The sequence below is a fragment of the Poecilia formosa genome, unplaced genomic scaffold (genome assembly GCF_000485575.1).
Source record: "Poecilia formosa unplaced genomic scaffold, Poecilia_formosa-5.1.2 Scaffold35, whole genome shotgun sequence".
NCBI classification, from domain to species: Eukaryota; Metazoa; Chordata; class Actinopteri; order Cyprinodontiformes; family Poeciliidae; genus Poecilia; species Poecilia formosa.
The window spans coordinates 2,397,979-2,415,468 of record NW_006799974.1 but is presented as its reverse complement, the minus strand read 5'-3'; the positions used below and the strand labels follow the sequence as shown (position 1 = coordinate 2,415,468).

At 38.5% G+C, this 17,490-nt stretch overlaps 1 protein-coding gene across 1 annotated transcript in view; it reads right to left on the bottom strand.

The window, feature by feature from the left end:
* Positions 1 to 7,320: 7,320 nt before the first annotated feature.
* slc16a2 (solute carrier family 16 member 2) overlaps positions 7,321 to 17,490 on the bottom strand; it is a 29,362-nt gene continuing 19,192 nt past the window's right edge. Inside the window, exons 5-7 of the mRNA XM_007550372.2 lie at positions 15,596 to 15,824; positions 13,002 to 13,268; positions 7,321 to 12,893 (exon numbers count right to left, since the gene is read on the bottom strand). Coding sequence (XP_007550434.1) covers positions 13,018 to 13,268; positions 15,596 to 15,824 — 480 coding nt within the window. The 3' untranslated portion in view covers positions 7,321 to 12,893; positions 13,002 to 13,017. The remainder of the gene's footprint in view (positions 12,894 to 13,001; positions 13,269 to 15,595; positions 15,825 to 17,490) is intronic.

Below are 17,490 nucleotides of genomic sequence, written 5' to 3'. Positions count from 1 at the left end.
AGCGTTTATTGCCAGAAACGTACGCAGATAGGCACTAGGAGGTGCTAGAGTACCTGCTATGTTTCTTCTGTACAAAAAAGAATCCTTCTGAAATCTTTTTTGTTTTTTAATAGTGCACCATCTGACGCCAAACAATAACATATGGCTATTGATTTTAAATAGATTTATAGATATTACATTATAGCTGTTCCTGTAAAAGAACAAAATCACACTTGTGGCACAAGTTGCCTTATTTCCCACTTAATCACCTGCACCCTAGAATATCTGTGCACACCACTGCTTGTTTTTGTTTTTCTTTTCTTCTTACCAGAAGCCTTCTCATGTTTTTCCCCCTTTTTTTCCCAAGCCCCTTCATTCTTCATTCAGTCCTGATATGTTGTTTTTTCTTATCCACCTCCAAGAGGCCCTCCTGGCAGAAACAATGAGACGGTGGAGCTCCAACATTGTTCTGTCATAAGTTAAACTATGCAGCTCTGTTGCCCAGAGGAAGTACGAGTTTGTTCACAGACAAAATAATTGGGCTGTGGGACTGGAAGGCAACTGGTCGGATCGACACGGTGTTTGTACCATAAGACCTGACCAAAATGTGTCACCTCATTATCGGTCAGGAAGTTTCCAGGCAGGCGGGAGGTGTTGTGTTTAGTTTGGAGGTTAAGAGCAGACAGGCATGTGGCAGGAGCACATTGTACCTGGTTGTCACGCTTTATCTCTCTGAAAACACAGACTGCTCTCAAAAACACAAACAGCATCTGTATTCATCTGTAGCTGTGGGACAAGAAGGAAAGCAGATGAATCGGAGCAAAGCAGAGGGTGTCGCCCAGATGTGATCACTTATCAGGTGCCGGTGATAAGTGATCACTTATCAGGTGCCGCGCTGCTGCTCCCAACATGTGAAAGCAGCAGCAACAACAAACACAGACCAGTCTCACATTTTAACACTGGGACTTACATCATTTTCATTACACAGCATTGGAAATGCATTGGCATGCGTTAGCTTCCCCACATTTACCACAGCTGTGTGGTGTGCATTTGTACTATAATTAACTGATTAAACTAGAGTCACTCTAGTGTTGCTAAAATTACCAGCAAATGTACAAAAAGGCATGTGTCCCTTTATATCCAGATCTAAAATATCCTTTCATCAGTTTTTTCAAATTAAAATAGGAAATCTCTATTAATAACACAATACATTTCAAGCTTTTATTTCTGTTACTGCTACTGATGTAGCTTATTGCCAACAAAAACAGCAAAATTGAAGTCTTGATTAAGGTCAGTAAAATGAATTTAACATGATTTTTAATCATTCACATAAGAGGAACAGAGACCATTGATAGAAAGTTGAATGGAAGGAAAAAGTTTGGTTTAAAAACAAGGTGCAATAAACAACGTTGAAAGAATGTTAAGAAAACTCTTTTCAAGAGTTTAGGGTAGATTTACAAGGCATAGACCGGGCCATGAAGCGTACAGTAAGCTCAACAATATGCCAACATGGCTTTAATTTAGTAATTCCCACATTCTGTAGGTATTTGGGTTTTGTTTGAGTTTGATCCTTTTTTCTTCTGGGTTGAATATGCTCATAGTGTATCCATATTGTGTTCATTTTTATGTGTACATTATTGTCTAGAGCAGAGGTCTGCAACATCCAGCAAGAGGTTCTTAATAACTTTGGCTAAAAATCATATAATAACAAACGCACGTTTTAGCAGTTTCTCAGTTTGGTCAAGGAGTAATTTGATTCAGTTCCCACTACAAAGCGACACTAAAATTATCAGCAACATAATTTAACTTTAGTTTTCTTTCTATTAGGTTGGAAAATTTGTTTTGTTGACACAATATTCTAAAAAAAGAAAAAATATCAACTTCCTGTATATGAAAATGCTAAAGTTTTGTTTTTCTTTATTTTAGTATCTAAAAATAGAAATATTATGGTGTTTCTTTAAAAATGACAGCACATTCCCCACTCTATGAGTTTTATTTGGCTGGACTGAGGACAGAAATGGCTCTTTGGACTGTAAAGGTACGCACAATTTAGATCAACATTATACTTCCTAGATAACTTTTATGCAGAGAGACTCATACTGCTACAGCCCAGAAAAGGAATTAGAATTACAACGAACGTAGAATCCAGAAATACAGGAATAGTCACAACTTACTTTTTAGACTACTACTTGTTAGAAACTGTGGCGAACTCACTTTTAACCCAGAAAAGGAATTAGATTAGTCACTCTTTAGTTTATTTTTTCAGAAACTGTAGAGTACTCACTATCTAGATGCAGAGACACTTTTGGATTGAGACTACTTTTCCTTTTAATTCCTGTAAAGCACTTTGTATTGCCTTGTTGCTGAAAATGTGCTATATAAATAAAATTACCTTTACCTTTTTACCTTTAATTTATTTGTGTTTTGTTTGTTTCTTACTATTACTCTTGTCTTCTGTACCTTCTGCATTTGAATTTAGATTCCTTTGATTAGAGGAATCAAAGGAATCTGAAAGGATATTCATCAATATCCTTTCATCTTCCTGCTTTTCCCTCAGCCTGCCTGCTTTGCCTCCTGTCACAGCTGCAGCCTCTTACTAATCAACCAATCACCTGTTTCTTCTTCAGCAATTACACTCCTCAGTAATCACTGATTTCTTGAGAAAGAAAAATTTTGTCTATGGAAATGTTAAGTTTCAGTATGTTTGTGGCTTACCAGAGAACACAATAAACCACAAATGTTTCTTAAGGAATTCAGCTTCCGCTTTCTTCTTCTTGTAATTGGTATTAGCAGAAACAGACAACTAACGCTGAGGTGTTACGCTCAATGCACTTGGTTGGCAGTAAACAGTTGGAATGACATGGCTTTACCAGAAAATCTTATTCAAATATTTACAATTGTGAAGGTGCTGGTCTGAAGGATTTAGGCTCTGTCGTTATCTGTTAATTTCTTTTTTGGTGCAACTCTTAACTTTCCAAGCGTGTTCAGTTATTGAACTTCAGGGACTCTGGGTTGTGAATTTGGACCTGATTTCCACACTGAGCCATGTAACCAGAAGTTGAGAAAATTCTTCTTCTCTACGTGCTGTTTGGCATGAAATGAAAGCATGAAAAAATAATGTTGGGAAGCTGTTCAAAATCCCCTTCATCACTTCCTGCATCAGCAATTTGGTAGATGTCAAAATTTCATTTAATCTGCCTGCTGCTGCTTTTTAACGTTAAATGCTGACGTATTATTTTCAGGAAACAAAACTCCGTAACTGAAAGAGTATTTTTAGAATTTGGAACAAATTAACTTTCATCATAAAAGATGAGTCATTCTTGTATTTTTTATGTTTTCTCATTAGAAAGACTCGAGGTGGTGCATGACTGATTCTCCAAGTTTCCGTAGTGGTGACACCAGTTAGACAAAAAAAAAAAACTCCTAGAAATGGAAACCTTGCAGTTTTACATTAAATTCAACAGAAAAAAAAAGAAACGACTTGTGACAAATGTGGAAATTACATAAAATCCTGATGAAATCTAACAGACGTGCATCATAAGCTTATGGTAAGTTCCGGTCGTTGTTAGAGAATGCAGAAAATAGTGGCATGTTGAGGTCACCGAGTCCAGATGCTACATTGCAACCAGATGTTGGAGAGGCATGCCGAGATAAACACGTGGGGCTGAACAATGCTACAGGGATTTTAACTAAACTCATGTGGTCTGGTCAAAAGAATGAGAATTAAAAAAAAACACCTCATGGCCACTGTTAAGTGGCCATGAGGTGTTACATTACAGATGTTGGAGGATCTGTAATGCTGTGGGTCTGTTTCTCTTCAAAAAACAACTGAAACATTGTTAGAAAGCATTGCACTGCAAAATCTAAAGTACCTGAACACTTTAAAATCTGAGTTTTAAAAAAAACTGTGTAATTGCTGCTTCTTTCAGTGGAATAATGACCCACATTTGGCTAAATGGGTGACCAAAAGAGAGAGAATTCCTGGATAATGGAAAATACAGTAAAGCAACGACAGCAGGAGAGTTAATAAGCATGATGCTGGGGATGTGCTTTTTAAGACAATATATAAATTCTTTTTAACGTAGATTTTTTTTTCCAGCCACAGAATGAATTTAAGGTTGTTGTTTTTTTTCTCATTTTCTTCAGTGTGATATAAAATATGAATTAGTACATCATTATTATTGGCCAGAAAACTAGCAAGACTTTGTTAATTTTCTAAATATACGTAATTTATTTGTTAAATTATAAATAAGCAGTAGCACAAATGTAATCAGCAGGTTTTGTTTGTTTTCACCTTGGACAACTTGAAGTGCAAAATCTTTAAAAAAAAAAAAAAACATGAGAGTACTGACCCCTACTGGACATTCAGAGGTATTACAGATATCTGACCTTTTTTTATATTATTTTTTGTTAGGAAAAATTCAAGCCTGCAGCTTAAAAACAACACTCATACAGAATATTTATTTCTAAAATAAAGAGTATATGTACTTGTTTTGTGTTCATAAGCAGAAATATACCTTTTTTTGAAGAAAGAAATAAAGTAGAATATGAAAAGTAGAATATGAAAAGTAAAGTAACAGTAAGACTGTTACTTTTGTGACAATTGCTCATTACTTTCTCTTACTTAAAAGGGACACGTTTTCCTGCTAATTTATCAACTGACTTGTTAAAATGCCAAATAAACCTAAGAACAAATCAGTGGTATTTGAAACAGGAGACAATGCTTCACATTGAGCTTTGAAGGTCCCACATCTAACGTTTCAAACTCCACTAGTCACATTTTTAATCATGTTTAGCATTTTAAGTTGTAATCTTCAGCAACAGTTGACACATATAATTAATTATGTAAGGCAACAGAAGTTTCTTCAAAGTAGAGGAGGAAAGTGTAGCGTAACAGAGGAACAATTGTTGAACTTTAAAGACAGGCTTTTTATATGTTTGCTGTAAACTTCGTTTTCTGGGCTCCTTGTTCCTTACTTGTAAGTTGTGTACAATAGCCGCCTGTGTGTACATAAAGAGCTCTGCTTCCAGGAGCCAATGCACTGAGGCGTGCTCTCCACCAGTCAATAGGATTGGACACCTGGGTGTGAAACGCTGAGGGGAACCAGAAGTTGAAGAAGGAATTAACGCCTGAATGAACTCAGCCATGTTATTGTGGTGGTAATGAGCAGATTATACTTCTGGACGCACATTCACCATGCATCTGAAGCAGAGCAGAAGTTTGAATTAGTCTTTGGAAAATGTTTAAGCAATTAGAGCACTTCACTTTTCTGTATTTTATGTCCCAGACTTATTTCCAAAGGGATTGCGTTGAATTCTACAAAAGAAAAATCTGATAATTTAGTCATTTTATTAAAGACAAAAAACAAAAATCCCATATGTTATACATATTTTATGGTTTCACAGCCTTTGACAATGGATTAAAACACTAAAACTTGAACTACGTCCACTGATTCAAACTTGACTTGAGCCCACTTGTGGTTCAGTCAGGTGGCTGGACTTGATATGGAAAAACTTGCCTCTAGTTTTCTGTCATCCTCACAGAGAACTAACGTTCCTGTGTGGAAAGAGGAGAATTTTCCAGAAGGACAACCATTTCTGCACCAACTCACCAATTAAACCTGAATCGCAGAGTAATCAGACGGAAACTCCCATCCCGGTAATGAGTAAATGACCTGGAGGTTTTCAAAGAGAAACTGAACGGCCTGGTTTGATGAAAGGAAACTGAACAGTTTGGTCTGGATGCCAAGCTTCATGGCATGTCTGAAGGAAACCAGACAAGATCCAACATTGTTTTGAGATAGAACCCAAAACTTTAACCTGAACCTGATTGACATTTGTGGCAAAGACGAAGCTGTAACAGCTACCAAAGCAGCTTAAACAAAGTATTTTGTAAAGACTGTGAAAATGTATGTTTTTCTTTCTTTTTGTTGGGTAAATTTTTCAAACTTTCAAACTGTTCCACTTTCTCATTATGGGGAATTTTGTGCAGAATTTGCAAAAGGGAGCTACATTCAAGGGGGGATATTCAAAATCAAGCATTTTTAAAAATCTTTTTATCATGTCACAAGGTTATCACGTCATAAAAACATACCCAGAAAGTTGCTTTGACTGATTCATGTGTGTTTCAGAAATCCTTGAATCTCCTATGATAGCCATTTGGATGTGCAAAACGCTTGGGGAGACTGAGTGAGGTCTTTTCCACAAAGCTCCTCCTGGAGCTGAAGTCTCCAGGCTCCTCCAGACTAGCAGCCGCAGCAATTAGCAAACACCTGGTGGAACTGTGAACCTGTTGATCTTATTACAAAAACTACTCAGTCCAATGCTCCTAAGAACTTTGCTAAAGGCTTAATGGAGAAACATTATTGTGATGACATGCAGAAAGTGGAGTGTCGGAAAGAGCAGGAACTTCTTAAAGACACAGTGGCCCAATTTTAAAGGGCAAGTTTCTTTTAAATCATGTTCAATATATACAGCATTTTTATAATAACTGCAGTCATATAATGTAATGTAATATATGATATAATGTAATATATTTACTTAATTGTGCTGTAAAATGGTACCATGTGCCTCGAAAATACACAATACCTCCCACTGAGGTACTCTCACTCCCGTGAGAGTAAATACTTTCCAGATGCTCTGTAGGTATGTATAATAAACCTTTTAATCTGAGTGACACATGAAACCAGAGAAATGACAACAGAAGATCCAATTTTACACTTTATTGAAAGTTTAATAGAAAAAAAAACGTGACTCTTTTGATGACGATTCAAAATTATAACAAAACACAAAGACAGTTTTTCCTAGCAGCATGACTTTAATTCCCAATCTAATGTGCTCACTGACCATGTTAGATCATGTTGTACATTGGATTAAACAAAAGGATGAAACAGTAGAGCTGGTGTGGGACAGAAGTTTGCAGCTTTGCAAAGTGCGGAGAGGCATGAGGCTTAGTTTCAGCAACCTGCTGGAGTTGACGGAGAACGAAAGCTTAACAGACTTCTGCACTGAAAGTCTCTGCATATTTCAACATGTAAGGCTGCGGGAAGGCCTGGGCTGAACATGAACATAGGACCATAAGCAACAACAACCAGCGACACCAAACGGTAGCTGTGAAAACACATCTGCAGCTGGAATAATGGCAACACACATATAAAAACTTTGTAGTTTCTGGTACATATGAAAGACACAGAAAGGTTCACACGGTATTCAGAAATTCAGATCTTTACTGGCAAAAACCCCACAACAGAGTATTCTTGCTGGAAGTCCGGCAGTCTATGAGGTGCAGACATGTTGTGTGTCATGGCTCAGATTTCAAACAATCGGTCCTTCAGCTATCGGTTTCAGGTGTTTGTGTGGTTTGGTAGTGAGGTAAAGCACACCAGTTAAAAAGTAAAGCAGACTGAGGTCAGAGGAGTGCAGGGGAATGGCCCGCTGCATGGCAGAATAACAAGACCGGGGTGTTACAAAAAAGTCTGGACTCACTTCAAGCCAGTGAGGCCGATAATGAGATGAAACTTAAGAGGCCAGCTTCTTCCTTCTGGCCGCTTTTAAATAAGAACAACAGATTAATTGCTTAAACACACAGCTCGAACTCTTTCAAGTTCGCCCGGCCTGTTTAGCATGAATTCCAGAGCGATGCAACAACTGGGGATTGTGCCCTAGGGAGGCTTTACCTCGTCTCACGTCAAACGGAGCATGAATTATACCTCCCGCACGCCACACCGAGGCTTCAACCTGCAGACTGTGTGGTTGAAAGGTCTGCAGGTGAAGAGAGCAACTTGAGAGAAATGCAAAGAAAGGAAGTCTGGGTAGTTATTGATTAGAAAAACACATGTTCAGAATTATTATGAAAACAAGAATTAGTGTTTGGAGCTCATTAAAGTGAAACACAAGAGGCCCCACTGTGCGCATCTACTGCAGCTCGCAGCTTTGAATGCTGAATAAACATTTACAGTGCTTTGCAAAAGTATTCAGGCTCCTCGAACCTTTCCGCACTTATTTTTGTTTCAACCACAAACCTCAGTGTATTTCAGTGGAACTTTATGCAACAGACCAACAGAGAACAACGACTGGGAAATGTTGCAGAAATATGAGAATTGTGGTTTAAAGTCTTTTTTACTCTGATACTACATGAGGTTCGGTCCAACCAAAAGTTGCCTAATAAGCAAACAGAGTCCACCAGGATCTTGAAATAGTATGGCACAACTCTGAAGCCTACCAAAACACGGCCATACATCAAACCTGACACAACAGAAAAGGATACACTACGCCACAGGTGTAGCACGGTGGTGGCAGCATCATGTTGTGGGGATGCTACCGGCAAGACCAGGGAAGCTGGTTGGAGACGTGGATCAACTGAATGGAGACATCTATGGTTTAGATCAAAACATAAACATTTGTTTGAACGTTTCAAACAACAAACAACAACACCCTTGTCAGTGTGAAACATGGTGGTGGCAGCAACATGCTGTGGGATGCACATCTTTGGTTGGCAACACAAACAACCCCATGGAGGAACACCTGTTAGAGGCTGGAAAAGATTTGAGATTCACTTCTGAACAGTGACTATGAATTTGACCAATAAATGATTAAGCCACCATCTTTTGTTAGAATGGTCTAGTCAAAGCTTGAGTTAAATTCTATTGGGAATTATTGCTAAGACCTGAGAAATTACTTCTGCAAACATTCTCCAGGTAATCTGACTGAGCTTGAGTTATTTTGCTGAGAAAATCGACAGTCGTCTCTGGCAGTGATGTCACAATAAACACCTGCAGCTCTAGTCTCCACACCACTTTGTGTTGGTCTGTCACATAAAACAATATGAAGCACGGATGTTTGTGGTTGTAATGTGATAAAGTGCAAGAGCAAGAACACATTTTTAAGGCACCGTATCATCAGGGGTATTCAGAATTCAGCGGTCAGAGTAACAGGACCAGTGATGCTGCATAGACAAAAAAAAACTTTGGCAGACTAAAACTCACACACACCTTCAGCCATCTAAATGCTTCCTATCACTCTACATCCACTCCGTTCCTTCACCATTATATATTAGCTCTAATCTCCACAAATAAGCCAGCACAGCAAATCTCCTGCCAGCACTTTCAATGCAAACAGCAGCAAATGATAACTCATAAACCATTAGAAATGACATCGAATCAGTCCATTTCCTCTTTTAAATCGACTGTAGTTGATTAAAAAAAAAAGGAGCACCTGGTTGGTTCTAGGAACTAGGTGAAAGTAAAGTCTGGTTACTTTTAATTTGTAAAAAGTCACGCTGAGGGAGGACATGCAGGGATTCTTCAAAGCTAAAAGCAAATCCTTTTTCTGGTGTGCAGCTTGACCACCTGCTAATGACACGGTTAATGTAAGGCAGATTTCCACTCAAGGGTTTTCACAGGTTAACGCATCACCACTTGGTCTTAGTTGTTTGCAAAACAAGAAACGACTTGCATAAAAAGTCAGAGGTGAAAGCTGCTGACTAACAAAGTGACAACAGAGTCATTATAAAACAGGGCAAACAATAACCACTCAGACCATATATAAACAGAATCTGTACAAGCTGTTAATTGGCAGCTGGTTTCACCTTGATGATCCTCCTTTATGGCTGCCAGACGATTTGGCCCTTTGGACAACTTTTACACACCCAAACGTTTCCCACAATGTGTGACTTTAGCGGGCCCTCCTTTACTTACAGGGATCACTAAGTGCAATGTTTAATTCCAACAATAATTGAATATATTTACTTCAGTGCAGGAGCTAAGTATCAACACACTTCTGTATTTATTTAAATAAAAATATTTCATACAATCGTAACAAAAAAACAAAATCTGCAAGGGGCATTTGTTTACTAATGCGGTTTTCATGCAGCTTTTATAAGCAGCTTCTTCTGCAATTTTGTTTAACCACAAAACTTAAAAAAAAAACTCACAACAAACAGAAGGATATTTCCTTAAAGGATATAATAAACATACTTTTCTAAAACATTAGTGCATAGCTTAAAATATCAGTTTAAATGAACTCCAAAGCTTAAAAAACTTAGACAAACCGGTGTTTCTGAACTCCTGTCTTTACAGTCGAGTGTTTCTGTTGACTCATTTAAGGATATTTCACATTTATCCAAAGGTTTCTTTAGCAAAAGGACATAAAAAAAACAACCTACAGACAAATAGCAGGGACATTTAAACTGTGAACATAAAAGTAAAAACCGACAGCTAATAAATGGGAAAGTCAAGAGGAAGAACAAAATCGTTGGAAGTAAATGTTGGCATGATCAGTGAACGGCATTTGGCAGAACTGTGGCTCACACAAAACAGAAATACAACAGAGAAATACTAGAAATGGAGAATGTAAGCATGATGTTCAACTGGACTGCTGAGGAACATTTGATTACTGAGGTATAAGAGTTCAGGAACCGTCAGTCGTCTGGCAAAGCCAGCAGGAAACCTCTCAAGAGACGAGGTTTGAGTAACTTTCAGGCTGCACACTGTCACAGCACAACAGCAGACCTGATAATAACAAAATCTAAACAAACAGGGAAAGTTAGCTGAGCACCACAGCATTCCCTTTTCCCCACTTCACCTTTTGCTGTTCCTGTTTCTATCCGATCACATTGCTTGAGCGGTGCAGCTTCGCTTCACGTTTTAATTTACAGCACAGCAGAAGCAGGTGGTCCCAGTGAGAGAAATAACTGCAAAACTGCCCCGTTAGGGTCACCAGGGGTGTGATGTGTTGCATTACTGCCCCAACAATACTCTATGCCCTCCAGTGAGTCTAATGAAAAGCAGCAAATTAATGCAATTATCTAAGAAACGGCCCAAGCTTGGCTCGTTTGGCAACATCATTACAAGACGTCTGCAATCAAAATAATCAGCTGGCGCACTCTAACCAGCCTCAACCTTAAAACTAATGAGTAACACTGCGGTGGTCACGACTGCAGTGGATCAGAACTTTTGTGTTCTGTCGTGGATGACGGTTTTTCCTTTCGATCAGGAATCATATTTAGATGTGCAGAATTTGGGCGAAAACAAACAAAAAAACCCCGTTTTGTTACGTTCAGGACATTTCTGCAGAGTTATGGAGTCACTTCTGAAAGGAAGGGACATCATGTTTTGTTCTTCAGATTTGATTGTCACAAACCACAGACTATTTCTTATTCAAAATTAATCGTGACAGGATTGTGTGAGCTGATATTTGCTCTGACATCACATCGCCTGCTATTCTTCCTTTGACTGCCTAAAGGGCATATTTTACATTTTAGAAGCATAAAACATAAAAAAGAAAAAAACAAATCAGTGAAATATAATTATTCAGAAATAAAACCACATGGTTTGCTAATATAAAGTACTCTGGTGATAGTTGGCATTGCAGTAGCAGGACTGGTCAGAACCAGAAGAAAAATTTAAATGTAGAGGGCCCTCACAAGAGGGCTTTAGATCCCTTCATAGGGTGACGGTTTGATGAGTATCAGGATACCGTTCTATTGTCTTGAGTGGATATTGTTTGTTTCAATGCCAGTTTGGTGTTACAGAAGTAACATTATCAGTCTTTGGTAACTTTTGGCTCCCATTTGTTTTTTCTCTTGTTTTTCTTTTTTCTTTTCTCCACATCATTTCTCTATTTAGGTCATAAAAATGAATTTACCCCACAAATCAAAACACAGCTGAAAAGGAGAAGGTGTAAAATTATTATATATGATGTTTAAAAGTCAGAGTTGAGGAGATTAGTGTTATTTACTGATCTATAAATGTTACATTATTGTAGCTCGGCTGTCTATCAGTAATTAACCTTGTGTGTGCACGAACAGTAACACGCATTTAAAAAAGAAAATGTTTCAACTTTAACATTATTCTAACGTATTGTAAATAAAAAAAGATTACTGAAGGAATACTAGAATCTCTCTTAACACCTCCATAATTGAATTCCTTTACACTAAAACAGCAAAATAAAGTAACAGTTGATTATTTTTCAAAGCTATCAGAAACATAGTGAAAGCAGATTTATCTAGCACCTTATTAAACGTAGAAAAGACAGGACAACGGAAGGTTTGATGATTACATATCAATAATATGCTCAACCTATTATACATTTGACTGTAAAACTAAACTTGTACCCATGCAATGAGAAGGAACGAATCAAAATTGAAAAGAGAGAACCGAAAACAAACATGTAACATACTACCAGCTGCCAGATCTACACATCTGTCTCCTGAAAGAGGAGATCGAAGACGCTCTGCTGACGATTCTGACCCCACCTGCTCCTACAGCGTAAAGGTCAGGACCTAAAAGTTGTCTGCAGCTAATTCGAGGTGATTGTGTTTAGTGGCTCATCTGTGAGAGGAATAGCCCGTTTACTGGTGGTTTGGAAAGAAAGCAGACGCTGCAGAATAAACTATAAACCCATGAAAGTAAGACTGTTTAGACAACACAAACTAAATAAAATGGATGAGCTCTTAACATATATGTACGAGGTTCAATACAAAGAAACTGCAGAGATTGCATAGAAAATGCATCTCTTGTCCAGCTTTTCATGTTAAGAATGAATTTATTTAAAAGACTAAAAAATTAAATGATTGTAAGATAAATGAATCTACTGCTGATCTCTCTTCTCCCCCTCCTCCTTTGGAGGTTTGTGTGTTTTCACACAGTTCTGATGAGAAACTCTTCTCGTTGAGGATTTGTTGCGTTCATCCAGCGCTGAATCCCCATCTTCTGGCCCTCCATGCTGGTTCTAGCTGGCGTGCGCTTCTGAACTTTTCTTTGCACAAAAAAAAAAGAGAAAAAACGCAAACAACTGGTAGAGATTTGGAAGGATTAGAGATTAAAGGTAAACCAGGAATGAAGTCCAAAGGTGAGACTTCTGTGAGCGATACAGGCGATTCAAGGGATGAAAAAAAGTGCTGGTGGGCTGAATCCCTGTGAAAACAAACAGAAAACCAAAAATAAGAAACAAATACTGTAAAAAAAAAAAAAAAAAAAAAAAAAGCTTCTTATTAACACTTGCGGATTTAAAAATGGGGTTACCTTTGTAAGATGTGACTCAGATGTGTGTCTCTACGTCTGTATAACCAGGCAGGATGTCTCCGTTGGAGCAGCTCTTGGGTTCCCCAGCAGGTGGGGTGGTGGGTAACATGTGGGCAGTCGTCGACGTCTCCTCAGGCGACGCCTGGTTTTGCTGGATCCTGCGGTGGATCAGGGGCACAAAAAACAGCACCACGCCCCCAATCATAGGAGGTACCCCAGCCAGGGAGAAAGCTACTGTGTAGTCGCCAAAGTAGTCATGAAGAAGACCTGTGAATAGATCCACAAGAGAATATTAAACACTGTTTACTTAAAGAAGTAAGGAAACATTTCAAAAGTTTTGGGATGGGAAGACTTCAAGGCTTATTTTGTGCTGTCTGTTGCTAATTTTTTCCACATATGTTCTTGAAAATCTATAAATACCCCCTTTATTTATAAAGGGGGTATTTACACCAATAATGGTGTAGCTTATTGCTTATTGGTGTAGCAATAAGCTACACCATTATTGCGTAGCTTATAATGGTGTAGCTTATAATGGTGAATTCAGTTGTTCTGTAAATAACTCTAATGAAAAAGCAACACCCTGAAGATTAAAATTAAGTTATAGAACCAAGTTTTGACTGTTTCAAGGAGCATTGTTCAATCTATCATCTATAAATGGAAAGGATACGTCGCAGCTGCAGAAACGCTGCTCAGATGTGAGAATCTGTCAACGGAATAACTTTTACTTGTGCTATTATGGCGGAGAAGCAAATAGAAAGCCATTGTTGAAGCAAAGTCAAAAGAAATCCTCTTTAAATCTCTTCAGCCAGAGAGAGATTCAAAGAGGAGGGGAAAAAGCAAATGAGGTGGATTAGCAGTTAGAGACAGTTAGCATTGTCTCTGTCCTTTGTCAGATCCTTGTCAGTTGTCGTCGTATGTCAGTCTGTTAACCCTCCAGTAGAACTGTATAGTCCTGGTCAGTTTAGCTCTCGTGGTCAGTCCTTTGTTTCTGTTGGTACTGGTTTAAGCTTTGCTTAATGTTATGAGTAACAAAAGTGTCTTCAGTCAGAAGCTTCTTCTGATTTGTTGAAAGACTGACTGCTACCAGAATCAACATCCACAATTACTCTCTTAAGATACTTGGATGATATGAGATGTGACTTTTTTTTTTTCTTTTGGGATAATTAAAATATTTTTAAATTGAGCTGAAATATGGTTTACTGCAAGTTATTTATTGAACTCAGCAAATATGTGGAAGAAGGTGATTCGGTAAGATGGGATTAAAACGAAACATGATTTACGTTTCATCGCAGCTTGAGGACAAATGGTTTAAATCAAAGCGTAACTATAGGTTGGAATGGCCCAATCAAAGCCCAAAAATGAATCCAGTTGACATTCACAGATGCTCTCAGTCTAATCTGACTCAGTTTCAGATTCGTTGCTAAGAGGAGTGAAAGGATGTCAAAAACTCTTGGTTCATGCAAGGCAAGGCACATTATTCTCCCATCAAGTCAACGTGTGAAATTGTGCATCGTCTTGTTGAACACACAGCATCCACTTTTCCTTCCTATTGTCTGATATCTTGAATATGGATTTGTCAGACAGCTTTCTAAGAAGTATCGGTCTGTTCCAAACGCATCCGAGCTCAGAGAGGTAGACCGTAAAAATGAGGCCCTGTCGTTTGTCAGCAAAGTTTAAGTAGAACTTCAGCAGCTTTTTTCAGTGGCTTGCTCTTCTGCACAAAAAGATTCAACAACAAACATCAATGGTACAGTCGGGTCCATTAGTGAATAGAGAATGGGTAACCTGGACAACAGAGCGGAACAACATTTAAACGTTTCGGTGCAATTGTCCTCATTCAGACTAGACCCTCGTCAAGCCGGACCTTTTATTTCAGCAGAACAGGGGGACACTGTGTGTATTTAAGCAACAGAGAATTATTTAAGATGGTTCCAAGTAATTAAAGTCACTAATGAATACATTTCAGTCCTATTAAAACATTTGCATTTAAATTGCTGCCACAGCTTTTTAGGATTTACATCAATGTTTTGCTGTAAAGTTACAAAGAAATTTTACATAAGAAGGTTTATCATCTGAAGTCGGACTCAGTTATGTGCTTAAGCAGAAGCACAAATGACTCAGACTCAGTTATGTGTCCAGCAGGTCTCTAGGTCTGTATTTGACCTAGAGACCAAATCTGTATTTGGTCTCTAGGTCCAAATCTGTATCTGGATTTAGAGACCTGCAAGACAGAGTAAAACCACACCTGAGTCTTCAAATTAGTTTTTACTGGTTATAATTTCAGGAACCACAGGAGGAGCATCTTATCTTATGGTGGTAAAGAGCTGACCTCTGACCTTGTTTGTGCTTTTAACCTCAACACAAATCCTTTAAGAAGGCTGCAGTTGGCCTGAGTCCTAAACGTCTATAAATGCAATCCATTGTACAAGCAGCAGGGCATTTGTCCCACTTTACCTTTACTTCCAACATATTGTCTTCCCTTGTGTGGAAGTTTTTCCTGTAAACGGCAGTCAGCTTAGGTTTTGCAGCAATGCGTTCCTTATAGAATACATATTACCACTCAGAAGTGAAATAAAAAAATAAACAACTCGCACCTGCAATTGGTGGACCTGCCGTCATTGGGAGGGACATAAGGCCCAGAAGGTAACCTATGGCTTGAGAGGCCTGCATGGGGCCCACCAGCTCGAAGGCGATGGGAGCCATCATGGTGAGGAAGCAACCATCACAAAGCCCCAGGAACACACACACCACCACCAGCCCCTCGAACACCGCGCACTGAGGAATCATCATGGACATGAGGCCCAGGGCCATGAAGGACGCCACCTGGAAGAGAAAATTAATAGTAACTCTCTTGGTTAAGCTCTTTGTTCTTGGATAAAGCAGTCCAAATCTGAGGAAATCTCTGAACCACATCATGAGGTCTGAAGGCTCTGTGGTATTTTTATCAGCGCTTTAAGCGTTAGTTAGCTCAGATTCCTCCAGTCACTTACTACCGCCTAATTTAAGTTAGCTCCAGGTCTGTGACAATAATACTGTGAAGAGAGAAGGAGAGGCTGCGTGTTATTCACAATGAGCTAAAAGTGTCACTTTAAACCAGAGGTTCTCAAAATGTGGGGTGCGGGAAGACGTCTGGATGAAAAAAAAAAAAACATGAACACTGTATGCGTTCAGTTTTTACCTTAGAATGGCCAACTCTCTGTTATTCCTCTCTCAATTTGATACAGTAGAGGCTTCCGCACTTCCCATATCCGTGTCCTCTGTCACTTTTATCAGCAGTTAAAACTGTTTAATCCATTATTAACATGTCGTAACCTGTTTTTCCAAGCCGCCTTTAAATGCAACATGAGCGCTACCCTCGTGCTGGGTTTACTACGCAGTGAAGGAGACCTGCTGCTGCTGTGCAGAGCTACGCAGGTGTGTTAGAATCATGGCAGCAAACCAGCAAAACACAAAGAACTTTTCACAGTTTTTCCCCCAAACTTACAGACTGTTGATTAAAGCTGTTGGATGAAGGTAATGTTAGCTAAAAGATGACTAGCTAATATCAATACAGCACCTTAAGCTTGTTAACAAGTAGCTTGTAGGCTACTGGTGTTGTTGTCTATGTTCAGCTACGATTCATTTTGCCCCCAAAAAAGTTGATTCCCCCCCTTGTTCGTCTGGAGCCGGGGCTGAGTATAACAGGGAGTGTCTAAGAATCCAACCCGCTTCGCTCACACACATCGTTCAACCAGACAGCTATTTGTAAGCCATAGGGGGGCCAGAAATAGTTTGGAAACCACTGGGAGGGCCCAGGAGAAAAAGTTTGGGAACCACTGCTTTAAACCCTTAATAGTCACAAGCAAGACCCGCTAAGAAGGTTTCAGCAGTGGATAAAAACATATCGAGGCTGTCCAACTTTAAAATTTCACCCTGTTCATTATACTTTACACACTCTTTCTAACCAAATTAAAATATAATTTATATACTGACAAAATGGCGACAGACAATAATGAGGCTTTAAAGGTATATTTTTATGATTAAATGTCACTTTTCTTTATTAGAGGTGATAGGAAAATGTGACTCAACTTTAACACATTTTACGAACAATACCTTACTTATTATTATTTTGTCTATATAATTATTTATTAATAATTTATTTACTAATTTTCACATTTTTGTAAATTGTCTTTAATTCGTAGTCTCAACATTGTAAATTCAGGCTTAAGTAAATAAATACAGCAACATTAATCATCACATTTGTGTAGCCATCAACAAAGACATGTGATTACTCCGTTCATCAGCAGTGGTAAAGTTAATTTAAATTGGTTGATTTGTTGGCACAAAGGCAGTTTTTATTAATTCTTTGCTATTCCAGAAATGTAATATACACCTGCTTCATTCAGTCCAGAAACAGCTTGACTGTGTTTGGGGTCAGTGTCATGTTGTCATAATTTGAGGAGTAGAGAAAGAATTTGGAGGTCATCTTTTTGAGCAACAAAACAGTCCC